This window comes from Diadema setosum, chromosome 16, assembly GCF_964275005.1.
Source record: "Diadema setosum chromosome 16, eeDiaSeto1, whole genome shotgun sequence".
NCBI lineage: Eukaryota > Metazoa > Echinodermata > Echinoidea > Diadematoida > Diadematidae > Diadema > Diadema setosum.
The window spans coordinates 1,302,530-1,318,568 of NC_092700.1; the positions used below are offsets into that span (position 1 = coordinate 1,302,530).

Genomic DNA, 16,039 nt, shown 5'->3' on the forward strand with positions numbered 1-16,039 from the left:
GAAGACTACCTTGGCTGCTTGAGAGGCTGGTCTTATTCAAACATGCTTGACTCCAGAGTCACTAGAAGGATGTTTGGTGCTGCCTTTCTCTCTCTTCCCATGTGATGAAATCAAATTCACTTTCTCCTCTGTGATGTGCTCCAACTGCATGGTCAGTCATTTAAAAAAACTAGAAAAAAACAAAAACAAAACACAACTTTGTATGTTGGTTGTATCAAAAAGATATTTCAACTTGAAAAGTCCTTTTTCATGATTTTGCTGTGACAAGTCCATTGGCTCTTGGGTTTTCCAGTGAACCATGGAACTCACTGCCCCTCTCAATCCCCTGAGCTTTCTCTCTGATGGCAAAGACTTCCTCTATGGCTTTCTTGAAACAAAGGAAGTTGTAGTCAATCAGACCTGAAATGCAGACAAGAAATATGAAATAAGTTTTCCCACTGTATAATGAGCTGATACAGAGAGGTGTCTGTGATTCAAAGGCAAATACAGTTTCTCACTGAGCTGATAGAGGGAGGTGTCTGCGATTCACCAAGAGAGAGTCTTGAATACTGTATAAGCTTTTATTTTCGAGTGCAGATATTTTCACGAATGAGGAGGACACATATATTTTTGAAACATGTCGTTCTCACGATTTGACACCGAGGCAATCATAAGTGCACTATTCACCTAGTGTACAGCAACATTTTTGGCTGTTATTAAATTCGCGGTCCAACGGTGCTTTTGCGAAATTCATAACAATTAAACACTCTTGAAAATAACAGCTTATATTACAGTGTGGTCCCGGCCAGTCTCACACTTCATGTTCAAACAAGACCCCTTGATGCATTACAAACTACAAGTACAATTGTACCAATGTAATGACCTCTACTGTCACTCTCTGGGAAGTAGAATTCCCCTGCTAGGTCAAAGGTCACTCTACACAAGGCTTTTACAGCCTCTCATGTCTTCTTTCATACATCTAGATGAGGAAAAGCTGATTGAATAAATTAATACTTAACTTGACACATTAGTATCAATACTAAAAAAACTTGTGAGCAGAAGGCACAACTGTGACATCATAATTCTGTAATTGACAGCTGGTATCAGAAATATTCAATCCTTATGTCAACACCCTATAGTAGTATCCAGGCCATTGAATTTGTGGATTGATTGGTTAGCTTTTCACCTGTGCCTTACTTTCTTCTGTTGCTATAGTAACTTGGAAAAAACTTGAAGAAGCCTCTCTTGTGATGAAATATATGACATATTAACTTGCACAGAGCAAAAATGTAATATTTCTTTGCTTTAAGACTTTTAATCATTTCTACATTGTTGTGCAAGTGTCTCTCAATCTGAGCTCCATTCAGTACATGTTGACATATGGTTACATTCTTCTTTCCAAACATCTGTGAACCCCAGTTCAGTATAAATATCAAAGTTTGGTAACAATAATCTTAAACTTTTGTATGCACACACCAGTCAATTGTTTAGAATATTTTTGTTATTGTTGTTGTAAGATCAAATAAACATCAGCAACAGTGTCCGAAGTGATAAAAATTGAATAGGGTTACCTTGTCGGTCAAAGTTGTCTTCGCGGAGGAGGCACACGAGGGCAAGAAACTTGTTAACTTCCTTCAGGTAGAGTACGGTGGAGTTGTTGAGTTTGATGATGGAGCTTGATTCAGAGTCGTAGGCCGCACCATCACCCTCTTCCTGGAGGCTGAAAGGGAAATATATTTATTCACTCATGAATCACTGAGTCTCTCTACTCTCATAGAATAGTCAGTGCTCAGAAAGTAAGAGTTATATTGTTCCACTCCTCACCCTTAAACTCTTAAATTTCTCATCATATTTCCACTCTAAGTAGCAGTTTATCTCAACAGTGGACTGTATTGCATGCAAATCTGGTACACAATCAAATCCATGGCAGCAAGTATTGCATGATAACAATAATTACAATATAGCCATGACACTGACAGCAGCTATTCTAGAGCCAATCAGCTGCAAGTTTTTAGCAGTTACTATGGTAACTAGGTGCAGATCCAGGAATTCCATAAAGAGGGTTGCCTTTACAAAATCAAAGGAGGGGGGGGGGGGGGGGGGGGGCAAATGCAACCCAACCCAAATTTTTTCTTTTTACATCTTTTGTTTTAACAAAAAATACAGGGGGGGGGGGGGGGGCACCCGGTGCACCCCCGCCTGGATCCACCACTGGTAACAGCAATTATCATAGTATGCAATTATTGCAATCTTCTTCCACATGGGTCCCAGATTCAAACTGCTAAAAATGTCAAGGTTCTAGTAAAGATTTGACGGTAAGAGATATAGTAGGAAAGAATTCTAGCCTGTGAATACAACAATGACTGGTAGAGATTATGACTTGTTACTGAACACTCACTGCAAACTGATAACATTATATGCAACAAGAAATGTTGTGTGGTAAAATCACAAGTCATAATCTCTACCAGTCATTGTTGTATTCACAGGCTAGACTTCTTTCCTACTTGTTATTCAAGTAAAGAATGTTCTTGAGTACAGAATAGGGAAAAGTACAGGAAATGTAAGGAAATGTAATGACATGTTTAGAATACAATACCTTCCCACAGTATTTGGCAGATATCAGCAACATGTGTGTGTGTGTGTGTGTGTGTGTGTGTGTCTGCTTATTTTTAAACATTAAACAGTACAACTTGTACATTATTCAAAATATAAATTCTTCCAAAGAGTTTTCATAGCAACTGATTGACAAAATGCCTTTCCTTGACATTATTGGCAATTTACGTCGTTTGAGCTGCACACGGAGACAGTTGAGGAGGAGCAAAGGGATTGTTGACATATTTGACACATGGTTTGGTAAAAAAAACACCACATTTTTTAAAGTTCATTCTTCTACTTAATCTTGAAGACAACCTACCCATAGATACAGGAGACATCAATGACGACATCGATCATATCACAGCAGAGTTCATAGGATTGCATGTCAACTGGCGAGCTGTCGGTAGCGATGTAGATCTTGCTCACCACATCAAAGAGGAAAGCCTTCTCTATGCCTGAATTCTGAGGTCAAATGAGAATCAGACACAATGTCATACTCTTATTTATGCTTTTGACACACTACATATTAACTCAGTTTGTACTTTAACTCCTAGGTCTCTATGCTCATCCAAATTTGATCTCATTGCAATTCCAAACTCACAACATCTTGGGGCACATGAGCTTTGCCTGCACCGGTCCCATCTTATAGAATATTTTGCTTTCAGTTTTTAAAAATTTGCTCTCCACCAGATTCCTTCAAAAGAGGTCTAAAAACCCACTTGTTTATTGTCTCTTTTTGATTATCTATGTTTTTGTTTTTGCACTTTCTATAATTCTTATAACCTACTGTCTTTTGTGCCTAGAGCACTCCACACTTACAAAGTAGATTTGGGGCATCATAATTATATCAATTATTATTACCTATCAAACATGAAAGGGATTAAAAAATGAACTGAATGAGAAATATACTTCAATTTATCCAAGCCTTATTATATATCATTTTCAAAACCTTTTCTCAACATGCTTCATCAATCTTGTCTTTACTCAAAGGTGAGACAACAAACTCTTGATTTTTGTAGAATCTCATTAGATTTCATAAGAAAATGAACTAGATCTCATCTTAGCACACACAGAGTTACTCATCTGATATTGTTTGACAGGATTGCACATTTCAATATCAAAGTAGAAATGTTGCTGTGCTGCCATTTAATTTGGCATAATGTGGAAAAAAGGATTTTCCTAATATTCTTTTTTTTTTTCTGCAGTTTTTGCCTATTTGCCCAAGAGCAGTTAGATGAAGGTGTCAAATATTCATACATTTCAGATATATACTAAGCATTCTTGCTCAATATCAATTTGTTATTCTAAGAAAGTGCCTTCACAGTGTGCTCACAAAACATGTATAAAAAGGCATTAATGATAGTCCACAGTTCCAAAATATGGCAATACTGGCTTTCTAATTCTATATCAATAATTCACCTTAACATACAGGGCACTCACCGAAATCAGAATATTAAGAAGGTTTTCTAACGTTGCAAGCTGAGGTATCAGTTTCTGGACAACTTTACTGAAAGCCTCAAAGATGGAGTGGTCGTAGATACTCGTCAGGTAGAAACTAGAAAGAAGAGGAACAGAAACCAACATAAAGTCTGTAAGTATGCCACTGGGCGATGTGAATATTTGTTATCAAATGATTAATTTAAGATCACTGTCAGCTCTTATGCCAACAATGGGTGGCATGTGGTATATCAAACTGTACCCATACTTAATATTACTATCTGATACATATGAATTCAGTACAAACACAGAACCAGTATCTCATATCTTCTTTTTTGAAACAACAATTAAACAAACAAGACAAATAGACATATTTGCATCAAAGCAAGTCTTGAAATCTGATTTGAAAATACAGCACATCTTAGTGCTTTGCATTAGACCCAAATATCTCCTTCACTTTGCATTAACCCTTATTGTGCTTAGTTCGCCACCATTTGGCACATACACTGGAGTGCTCTCTTTGCCAACTGCCACAGGCATCTGGGAACTAACGGTTATTGAACAGAGATTACCTTATCCCATAACCCCTATTGTGTCATTGTGTCCTTCCTGTCAGACCGAGGCCCATTGTTAAACCTGAGTGGCTTGTTAATTTTAGGACTAGGTCAAGTTTACAAGGATCACTGAATGCTAAAGAACTTGGCAAGTAAAATATAGGTTAAAGTTGAGTGCCTGGGCATGTAAAGGGTTAACATAACAATTCTTTGTTTCCTTGCTCTTGATCCCAAGGTGACTTGTATATTTTGCATTCCAAAGGTCTATTTCCTGAAAATGTTCCCCTAATTTATGCATTAATGTATTACATATTCATTTAGATTTATATTTCAATCCCAACAGCACCACGAAAAAAAAAAAAAAACTGTTTTGAGTAACGGCAGTGAAAACAAGACCTTATAAAAAGAAAGAATAATTTCAGTATGCTTTGCATTCTTAAATATGAACCTCTGTCATGTAGAGCCCAATGATACATGATCCTCTGTCACAGGGCTGCCAACACTGGAAACTAGTTGAGAGTGAGACTCCCATAGGCCAATGCTATAATTTAGGAGTCAAATTGAGTGAGATCAATAGAAATGCATGCAAATGAAATAAAGTTTTAGAGAGAGAAAGGACCAAAATGCGCGAGTCTCACTCTCAATGCGTGAGAGTTGGCAGCCCTGCTGTCATGTAGAGCCCAACGATACATGGCGGAATAATGCCACCTACAACCTACTGACTGCCATCTTACCTAAGATGAATGCAGTCCAGCCCAGAGTCGGCTAGATCCTCGTTGGCCCTTCTGTGGATGTCTCTCTGGGTCTCAATCTTGTGGTCATCTGAGAGACCGTCCACCTTGTGGATGAAGACTTCAAACTTGATGTTTGGGTTGACCTTGTAGGCTCTGGACACTGTGACATGCAGCTTGGCCAATGCATCCATGTAATCATCCTAGAAAGAGGAGAGATAAATATGATATTCTCTCTTTAATGTTACCAAGTCACAAAAAATCATGGCAAACCACGAGACATATGCTCACATGACATTCTTCAAGATTTCATCATCTAATCTGCCCCAATACATTCTGCTCCTAAATATCAATTATGACATAAACCAACCAACCAACCAAACAAACAACAAATAAGCAAACTGCCACCCTCTCTTCAATATTGATATTTCTTTTTTTTAATACTTTTTTTTATACCTTTTTTAATCCTAGGTCAATTTTTGTTTAAAAAATAACAACAGGACACCTAGATGTACGGTGCATGAAGGCCAGATCAGTGAAAGTCATGAATATAAAATTACATCATGTACTTTTCTCTAACCTTTCTTACAATCTACTCTACCCGGTGAAAAAAATTAAAGTAATGATTCATCATGATAAGTTCATGGAATGCATGATATCCTGCCTCACAAAACTTTGTATTAGCCATGATAAAAACAAACAAACAAACAAACCAGTAAGGATGTACAAGTAAGGAAGAAGGCATCATGTTATGTACTCACTTTTCATGTGTGACAAGATTTGAAATGAAGTTGACACGACCACATACAAACATCATAAAATTCTTGCAAATAAATGCATGTATTACAACAAGCAGAGTTTTGTTAAATGAACCCATGGTAAGTTCCTTTCAGGACTGCCTACCTGTGCATCAATGACAAACACCAGAGCCTCACAGCTGCCAAAGATCATTTCAGAGTCAAATGCCGGATCAAAGAAGTCAATCTGGCCAGGAAAATCCCAGATTTGGAACTGCACAAACGAGCTGTTGTTGATGTCTGAGAGGAAAACAAATCAGGAGATGAATCTCAATCGCCAGTTTATCAACCACATCAGGCTCACATTGAAAGAAACCCTTTTCTACATGTTCTGATTACACAACACTTTGCAGATTTAAAGGGATCGTATAGTTTTGGTTGAGACTTACAGTAATTTCATGTTTCTAACATTTTTTTTGTGAGATAATGAGAAACCTCTTATGAAATATGAAAGAGCATTAATTCCATGAGGAATTCAACATTTATTTGATGAAAATTGGTTTTGAAATGGCTGAGATATCCAAAACAGAGCAGTTCAAATAAAGTGTGGGATCCACATTTTATTACGATCAATTTGTTTTACTTTGTTTTTGGATGTTTCAGTCATTCCAAAACTGATTTTCATCAAATAAACTTTCAATTCCCCTTTAAATGGTATGTTCTGTACTATTTCATAAGTGCTTTCTTGGAATCTCGCAAAAAGTTAAAAGCCCAATTCTTATCTCCACCAATACTGTACCATCCCTTTAAAGCACAATAATAATAATAATAATAATAATAATAATAATAATAATGTACATTTATATAGCGCTTATTACAGTAGTTTCTAAGCGCTTAACATTAAATCTTAAATTAATACAATATACTCAAACATTTAAATATCATCAGAAGCTAGCTTCACTCTCATCATCTCCTTTCAGTATGGCTGTGGACAAAACACAGGTGTGGAAATTGGAGACAAATGAAAAATAGAACAACACACAACTGCATGATATTAAACTACAACTAATATGAGACTTTAATGTCAAGTATGAGTATAATGCCTAAAAATCTTGCTTTGCACTGAGATATTCAACTATACAAAATGACCAATATACAATACTTACCATCTTTTACAATCTTATTTGTGCTTTCAAGAAATAATGTTTCATTTGGTGACATCTTGTGAAACACCACTTTCTGAATGGATGACTTGCCACTCCTGGAAAATGGAAAAGTCAAAAAGCCACAAAAAGGCGTGAAAAAGCCACAAAAAGGCATGAAAAAAATTTAAATCATTTCACAAATAAAGAAGACACCCAAATAAAGAAGGAATCTCATTTGATTCATACAAACAATATAACTGAAAATCAATATTTTGGAATAAGTTTTCAGGAAGAAATCACTGTCAGCTTTGTCACTATTCATAAATACTTTCTGACAAACAAACAAAACATACAAACAAACAAACAAACAAAACAAAAACCAAATACTTTCTACTCATACCCAATGTTGACTGCTGAGCTAACTTGATTACAGTAGTTACTGTAAAGAAAACCTCTTATAATTCACTACAACAGAAATCAGAACTCACACTGAATAAATTTGGAGTTTAAAAAAAAAAATCACATGTTGGCCTCACTCTAAAGTTGAGATAGAAAAATCACTATGTATAGAAGAAAAGAGCACTATGAAAATATTTAAAATGAAATAAACATCTAAAAAATATGATTCTTCTAGAGAATTTGCTTTAATTGTAGTGTTTGTGAAGGGGATGTCATGAAGCTTTTCCCTTGACACCACTGTCATGTACATGTACACATGTCATTAATTTTCCCACTTTGCAGGATCTCTCTGAGAGGGAGTAGCCACTCCTACCTCTAGATAAGTTAGAAGGCACTGAATATTCATATCACAGAGCAATTGTTTGCATTGGCACCACCCCTCCCCTTTTCTTATGATCAGCAATCATTGCTGTACCAGTTAGACTTTGACCCAGGTCCTTTCTTACCTTCTGAGACCCATGAGAAGTATCCTGGGCCTGGCATCTGTGGATGGTGCCTTCAGATCCCCATGGTGGTCATCTTGTGAATACTGAAATTCCTGGGGGAAGGAGCCTACCACACAGTAGCCTGCTCCTTCAAAACCTGACCCTTCCTCAACAGATGACTGGAAGAGAAAGCACAGATGCTCAGAGAGTCTTGGTTTTATGGTCATTCTGTGTTACAGCCGTTCATTTATATTCTATTTCTATCTATTTATTTTATTTTTTTTTTTATTATTATTATCATTTTTTTTTTTTTGGGGGGGGGAGGGGGACAAGCTGGCAGCAACAATAATTAATATTCTCACACCTCTTATTCTGATCTCTTTCCTTTTGGTAAATGGGAGTTGACAGGGTTGGTCAACTGCTGTTGGTTTTCAATGTTTCATGTTGTATGCTTGGCAAAATCATGAAATCGGCCCCACCGCAGTGTGCGTGCATCCGTGTGTTAGCAAGCAAGGTTAGGTTACGTTTAGGGTTAGGGTTAGGTTTAGGGTTGTATCTGGTTAAATTAGATGAGGGACATTAGGAAGTCTTTCCGAGAATAATAGGGAGAAAGAAAAGAAAGAATAACGGAAAACTAGGAGAAAGGAATAATGAAAGATGCCAAGTTGTACTGGCCCCGCTGCTGTATCAATCTCATGTAAACACCATTTTGTGGGGCCGCATTCACGAGTATTACTTATACTGTGGAAGAAAGCCCTGCTGCCGTGTTATGACATGTACCGCTGAACGCCACACGGTGGGGCTGAATTCACGAGTATAAGCAGCAGGTACCGTAAGCCAACGTAGTATAAGTACGGACACGCAGTGGTGGGGCCTATTTCACGAGTATGCTGTACGCTGTATGCGGTAGGATGTACCGCGTCGTATACGAAATCATCTTTGGGACTTTGCTTGAATCTTTGTAAATTACCGGTACATTGCAAACTTTACCTTTAGTATTTAATATTACAAGTGGCTGCCATTAAGTTTGATTGTCAACAGATTGAATATAGTGTCACTGAACTTTGATTACAAGTTACAATACAACATCATTCATACATTTAAGGTCATTTAAACATCTCATCTGATCAATCATTGACACATCAAATTTATATTCAATGAAATTAATTGTTATGTCATGACATGATTATGAAAATAAAACAAATGTTGTGCCTTGAAAATTATATCGCATTCAAACTGACCAATGTTAATGAGTAAGTCTTCTGCAACATCTAACCAAATCAATCTTTACTAATATTTTTTAGACAATGTAGTATTAAGTAATTGGTTAGACTTTTTTTAGACATCCTACTACTAAGAGTAGGCCTACTAACAAACGTTTAATAGAGATAGCGGACACTCTAGGCCTACTTACCATTTCTGACTCGTGGAAAGATCAACAGTGTCAGTGAAGTGCTAAGGCTTCTCGTGCGTGTTCAGTCTAACCACCATCAAAATACCATCTCACTACCCGACTACTAATTCTGACAACTGTAAGATTCACAAAAATATGGAATCCTGTGGACCTGATATCATGGAGAACAGAGAACGGTTCTACATAGGATAAGCACTCGACAGAGTTCTAAAATGCTTTGACACCTCTCTCTTGGACTATCTGTATCAACAGAATACAGCTCCACAGCACGCATAATTAATCTTGTGATGGTGCTCTCGCCACATACTAGTACACTATGTCATGTGACAAAATGAGAAATGCATGCGGCTGAAATGAACATCAGTATACACCTATAATGATCGCTGCAATAAATATTAGATTTAGGAGCCAAATCACCTCCAAAAATATCAAATAAAAACCTTTTGAATAAAAAAGAATTATTTTAATATTCTTATATGTATTTGTTAATTCAAAATAGCCAATATTGAAAAAAAAGACATAGGATAACAGATAGATAACCTTAGCATGACCTTTTCACCAGCTGCGAGCTTTTACGCTGTCTCCCTTCCCATTCCACGCGCGATGAATTCCCCACCCCGCTCCGTACCCGTCGCCGCTCCCGACAGATAGCGGCCCGTTCAAGTCACGCATAGACCCCTGAGATATCTGTGTACGTTTTGTGTTTGTATTGTGCCGTGCTGCCAGCCAGCAGCTCGCGTATGCATTGAATTGCAATGCACTGCATGCTAGCTGCACTGCACTGCTGACAGCCCTATCTAGCCCAGTACCGAAGCTGTCAAGTGTCATTGCACTGATCAATGTGGATGAAGCATATTGATCATCGTTCGATTAAACTGTGTTTTACATCGTGACGCATCTTTCTGGAGTTTAGCGAGAGCAAGGTCGAAATCGAAGAAAGCGACTAGATCTGAAGGAATCCTTGCCCGGGCCTGGATCTGGACGGGTGCTGGTTTGTTTTCTCTCTGTTATGGCCGTGCATTTGCCCTCGTCTTCGACATCAGTGAAGAAGTCAAGCAGTTATTTGAGCAAGAAATCTACAGATTTGAGTTTGGGTGGGTTGTTTTGTTATTTTTACTTATTTGTTTACGTTGAATTATCACTTTACTGTTGATACCGGGATAGATTTTTTTTTTCTCCCAAGGAATAACACAAGTGATTCTTATTAGTGTGATGCATCAATTCAAACCAGACATGTTGACAACCAAAAGTTATGAATCAATATGTAAAATCTACTGCTGAAGTCTGCTGAGTAGCAGTGCTGAAGGTCAAAAGTCAATTACAAATGATGCACAGGTCTGACTAGCAGAGTGCGTCATCAGTCGGAATTGTGTGCTTGAGGTAATTTAGCCCACGATATCCACAGGTAGTCACGATTTACTTTCTGCATACTAAATGTCGAGAGTAAACAACCCTTTTTTTTTGACAGGCCTTGTACAGGGTGCCTACCTAGTGCACTGCCTGGACTGTCTTCATCCTACTATACAGTACAGGCTACAGGTTTATGTGAGAGAGCATGTTAACAATGAATTTGTGGCAGGGGTCATTTCATTCAATAAAGGCCCAATCAGATGTCACTTCCCATAACACTTGTGAGTATAAAACTCCTGTAAACTCCTACAAACAGGAGTAGAGTTCTATTTCTCTATCTCAAGATGAATAGAAATGAATGAACAATTTTAAGTGAGCCTGAAATGATAGGGGAAAAAGATACAGGTCAAAGGTCACCAAAATCTAGATGTTATTCTATTTTCTTGCCATGACATGTAGGATGGGGGGTCGGGTGTCCGGACGACTCTCGCGTACTGACTTGCTTATTTTACTTTGAATACGCATATTACGCACAGCTCCTCACTGACAAACAACTGTTTACGTACAATAGGCGCATCATTGTCAAACCAGACGCTACAGTACACGTCCGGTCCCACAACCTGTCTGGACACCCAATGACTGGGTATACTGCATGCATGCTGTGTAAAGTGCAATGATAGTGTGAAATTTGAACAATTTCAATTTATGCAGAGAGGGTCAAAGGTCAGTGCTTGGTCAGGGGTCAAGCTCAATGAGTCTATTGTTAAAAGGGCCCATGTACTTAGTATGGCAGGTACATGTACAGTGATTGCATGAGAAGCAGCTCGGGCATCTGCATGTATTGATTGTACATACACAGCAATGCTCTAGGTTTCTATGTTTTATCTTAATATAAATCCACATCCAGTGTTGCCTACTTTGATGTTGTGTATGTGTTCCTTGTTCTGAATTTATCATGATTTGATCAATAAGAATAGAAAAGAAAATTCTTCTGTACCAGTGCATACTACATGTACTTGAGATGCAGTGTACAAAGTTCTTTGAGTTATTCCAAGCCAACTAGATGGTGAGTATACAACTAAAACTAACTACTATAAATGGGTATTAAGTTCTGAAAAGGAGTGTTAACATGCAAGGCTGTCTGAAACTATATCAGAAGAATAATTGCCAAAGTAGGGTGTGCAAGTAAGGACAGTAGAGTGTACAATTGTATAAATAGGCAGGAGAATCTTATTTTTATTAAAAAAAAATAATAATAAAATTTCTAGAAAGAGTTACCTGGGTTGGTTCACTGCAAACCATTAACCTCTTCTAAAGCACATACTTTGTGCATTAATTGGACTCCTCCTTTTTTTTTTTTCTTTTTTCCAACCAACCAACCAACCAACCAACCAATGTACACAATACAGAAGGAACTCCATGTACTGGACATCACAGGCAAAGATTGACTCTGAAAAGTGCTTTCTGTTTTGATTTAAAGGCAGCTACCAGCCAGTGAGGTTAGATTTCTACTGTGTAGAACTAGGAGAGTCATTTGTCTCAATTGTCTGACATAATTAGTTTGTTGAAAGAAACAATTTGTGAAGAGGTACAGCTGTACATAATTTGCTGGATTGTTCAGGATGTGTGATTGTGCCTGCAGTGCTGTTTTTGTCCTCGGGTATATCATTGTAGAAGCAAAGATGACTTTGTGTAGGTAGAGGCCATAATGCTGTGGAATAATACACATCTATTAAAAATGAGATTACATATGTACCAGTTCAGTGTACTCTTTTTATTGATGTAGAAATTATGTTGATTGCAGTGGGTTTAGCTGGTGTATTCAAGATATACAAAATGTATACACCTTCACATATTGTGCAATGTACATGTATACGTGTATTCGGCCATTTTTACAATCAGTGGTGTAAAACGCAGTGTTGGCACTAATTGGTGTATAACTTTCTTATACACTGACAGATATGCATTATTTTTTCTCATAAACTTCCCACCCACAGTGTCTACACTGTACCTTGGGTACCTTAATGAACTTTCCTCTCTCTTTCTTTCGTATGTGGCAGGCACTTACATGCTTGAAATCCAACACTTTTGGTGTACTCACTGTGACATAGTTTTTTTGTCAGAGCTAGCATATTAAATCGTTTATTCCTTTTCATTATTTTTGTTGTTGTTGTGATAGACAGGTATCCAACATTAAGAACTATTTTGTTTACCAGGTTCTGCTTTGTCTTCTTTAATTAAAGACTGAAATTGTCCAAACTTTATGTTTCGGAGGTGACATTTTCTGTCAACAGTTAACCCCTCTTCTGAGTTGGCTCTTGTTCACAGTTATAACATTCAACTTTGCTAATTTCCATCAAAACAGAATAGTAATCAATCTGACTTAACTTTGATCCAAAGATTATTTAATTCAAATAGCTTATAATTTTATGGTGAGCGTTTATAAATTTATGCAACTTTTCCGTTAACTTTTCTGTCACCTCCGAGACAACAGATTTATGTATTTGATTTTTTTATTCTTGACATCAGTTATACATTACATTTACAAAAATGTAACATATCCCCTCACATTATCTCTGAAGGAAGGTAGTAGAAATGTAGCCTGTTGTTTTCATTTCGGAGCAATTTACAATTTTCCGTTAACACTTGTCACCTCCGAAACAATTGTCACCGCCGAAACAACAAGCATATTATATTTGATAATTTCTCGAAGACAAAGCAGTTTTGTTTGATTCTGTCCAATTGACAGGAATCTCTTTTGGATGAAAATAGTAATATGGTAACAGGAAGTGAGAATTTTCTAGAGATTAATAAAAGATCTAATAAAAACTAAGAATTACTGTTTCGGAGGTGACAAAACACTTACAATGTAACAAGATTTTTTGCTCATTTCTATTGAAGAGAAACCATATCATGTACACCAATGGTTTCATTTATTTTAGTAACATAAGTCTCAAAGTGGAGAAATCAACTAACACACTCTCACTCTTTTTTTTTATTACTAGACTGTACATTTTTAGGGCAAATTTACATTTTTATTTTTTTATTTTTTTTTTTAACAAAGAGAATGCACAAAATACACCCATCTGTTGTATATAAAATATTGTAATCAAGATCAATTCTCCTGCTTTAGTTAAGTAAACATATAGATGCTTTCATCTTAGAAGCTTGATTTCCAACAAGCAATTTAGTTGTGAAGATTTACCAATCACAGCTTTCCATGTAGGTTGCTTTTTCTTGTGTTTCGGAGGTGACATTGTTTGTTAACACCATATTGTTATGTGATAGCGAAAGGCAAGACTTCAGTTCCTTTTAACTATCTATTAACATTTTCTAATACATTTAATATCAACAAAATCATCACAACAGAAGTGACTTTTGTATACCTAGCTCACCAGAATTCCCTTGATACCAAAGTGATACATGTGGCAGTTCATGCATGCCCTAGTCCACAATCTTTAGAAAAAAAAAATGTAAAAAAAAAAAATCATCAAATAATCAAACTCCACAAAAAGGCCACATGCCTATAGCTGGTGCACAACTTGTTCTTGAATTCTTAGTTGTTGTTTTTCAATGTACAACGTGGTAATCATAAACAAAATTATGTGATTTTTTTTTTAATATAACAATAATTATTACATTTTCCAAGTTGAACCAACTATTTATGACATTGTATTTTTTAAGATTATTGAAGTTATGTGACAACTACATTGTAAAGTGAACAGAGGAACAAGTCCCCAGGACTGGAAAGGGAAAGATCCAAAAACAAGATTTGTAGTTCTATCTCAATATAATTTTGATGAGGTGTTTACCTTGTTTTGTTATTATGTTTTATCTTAGAATTTGGCTTTAAGTACTGGAATTTCAAGGAAAAGAAAATGGTTTCTTAAAAGACAAGTCCACCTTCATATACATGTGGATTGAGTGAATGCAACAACATTAGTAGAACACATCATTGAAAGTTTGGGGGAAATTGGACAATCCATTCAAAAGTTATGGGTTTTTTAAGTATCTGCGCAATCACTGCTGGATGAGACGACTACGACAGTGTATGATGTCGCATGCGTACAATGATATAAGGAAAATATAAGTGAATTTCACAGAACTTTACTTTTTGAAAAAAGTGGCTATCAAGAATGATGAAGAATTCATAAACATCCTTGAATTAATCTATTTATAAAACTATGTGCAAACAAAAACGTACACAAGTCAAATAAGAATTTTTGCTTTTGGTATTCATACCATATGTCCCCACCAAAAAATTACAATGGTACCCTCCGCAACGATAACGTTAAAGATAGTGAATCAATCTAAAAAATGATTTGAGGGATTGAAACTATAACTCATTGCCCATACACACCTTACAGAAAACCCCATTCAATTTGCTTAAGAGGTCAAAGAGAATTGAGGATTTTTGTAGAGCATGTCGGGAATCCCTTCTCTCCAAGTTCTGTATATTGTGTTTACACATTAATATGCAGTTCCAAGAGCATCCAAGTGCTAAACTTGGAAGAATCAGACTCCTGACATCCTTTATAACAATCCACATTTCTTTGAGACCACTTAACCAAATTGACTGGGGCTTTCTGCAAAATAGAGCTAAGATGTTATAATTTAAGACCCCAAAGTAGAATTTAGCTGATTTAATCATATTGGGTGCTATCAATGCAAAAGTCTAATTGTAAATTTTTTTTGGGGGGGGCGTACTATATGAATACTTGAACACAATGTTAACATTGAATGTCACCTCCGAAAAAAAGTTATTCTTCCCTGGTGTTGTGGAATAAAATGTTTTGAGAGCAAAGAAACATTACTAAAATGATCTTACACCCTCATTTCAATTTAAGGTAGAAAATGGAATGCCATGTTTCTTCATGTTACAATATCTAGCTTATGTCCATCATATTCTTACTGTAAATGAATATTTCAACACAATGTTAACATTGAATGTCACCTCCGAAACGAAGTGATTCTTCCCTGGTGTTGTGGAATAAAATGTTCTGAGAGCAAAGAAACATTACTAAAATGATCTCACACCCTCATCTCAATTTAAGGTAGAAAATGGAATGTCATGTTTCTTCAGATTACAATATTTAGCTTACATCCTTCGTCCAAATGGAAGGCAAACTACCGGTACCCATGCTAATTAATGAAGTGTAAAAAAACACTTGTTCTCTGTGGTTTATCTGCTTGAAACAGGAGTTAATTTCTTG

At 36.5% G+C, this 16,039-nt stretch overlaps 1 protein-coding gene across 1 annotated transcript; it reads right to left on the minus strand.

Moving 5' to 3' along the window:
- Positions 1-198: 198 nt before the first annotated feature.
- Positions 199-9,725, minus strand: LOC140240144 (ras-related GTP-binding protein C-like). Its single transcript, XM_072319951.1, has 9 exons — positions 9,477-9,725; positions 8,084-8,241; positions 7,200-7,294; positions 6,200-6,333; positions 5,300-5,499; positions 4,015-4,129; positions 2,894-3,036; positions 1,551-1,699; positions 199-399 (listed from the first exon to the last, which is right to left on the minus strand). Exons 1-9 carry the CDS (start codon positions 9,477-9,479, stop codon positions 248-250), a joined length of 1,149 nt encoding a protein of 382 aa, XP_072176052.1. The 5' UTR covers positions 9,480-9,725; the 3' UTR covers positions 199-247.
- Between the last annotated feature and the right edge of the window lie 6,314 nt (positions 9,726-16,039).

What these genes read in the sequence shown, in the direction of transcription:
- LOC140240144 (XM_072319951.1), bottom strand. An exon ending in CTGGACTGCATTCATCTTAG is followed by an intron (nt 4,130 to 5,299) that starts GTAAGATGGCAG and finishes TCTTCTTTCTAG; the next exon opens with TTTCTACCTGACGAGTATCT. An exon ending in TTCTTAATATTCTGATTTCG is followed by an intron (nt 3,037 to 4,014) that starts GTGAGTGCCCTG and finishes ATTTGACCTCAG; the next exon opens with AATTCAGGCATAGAGAAGGC.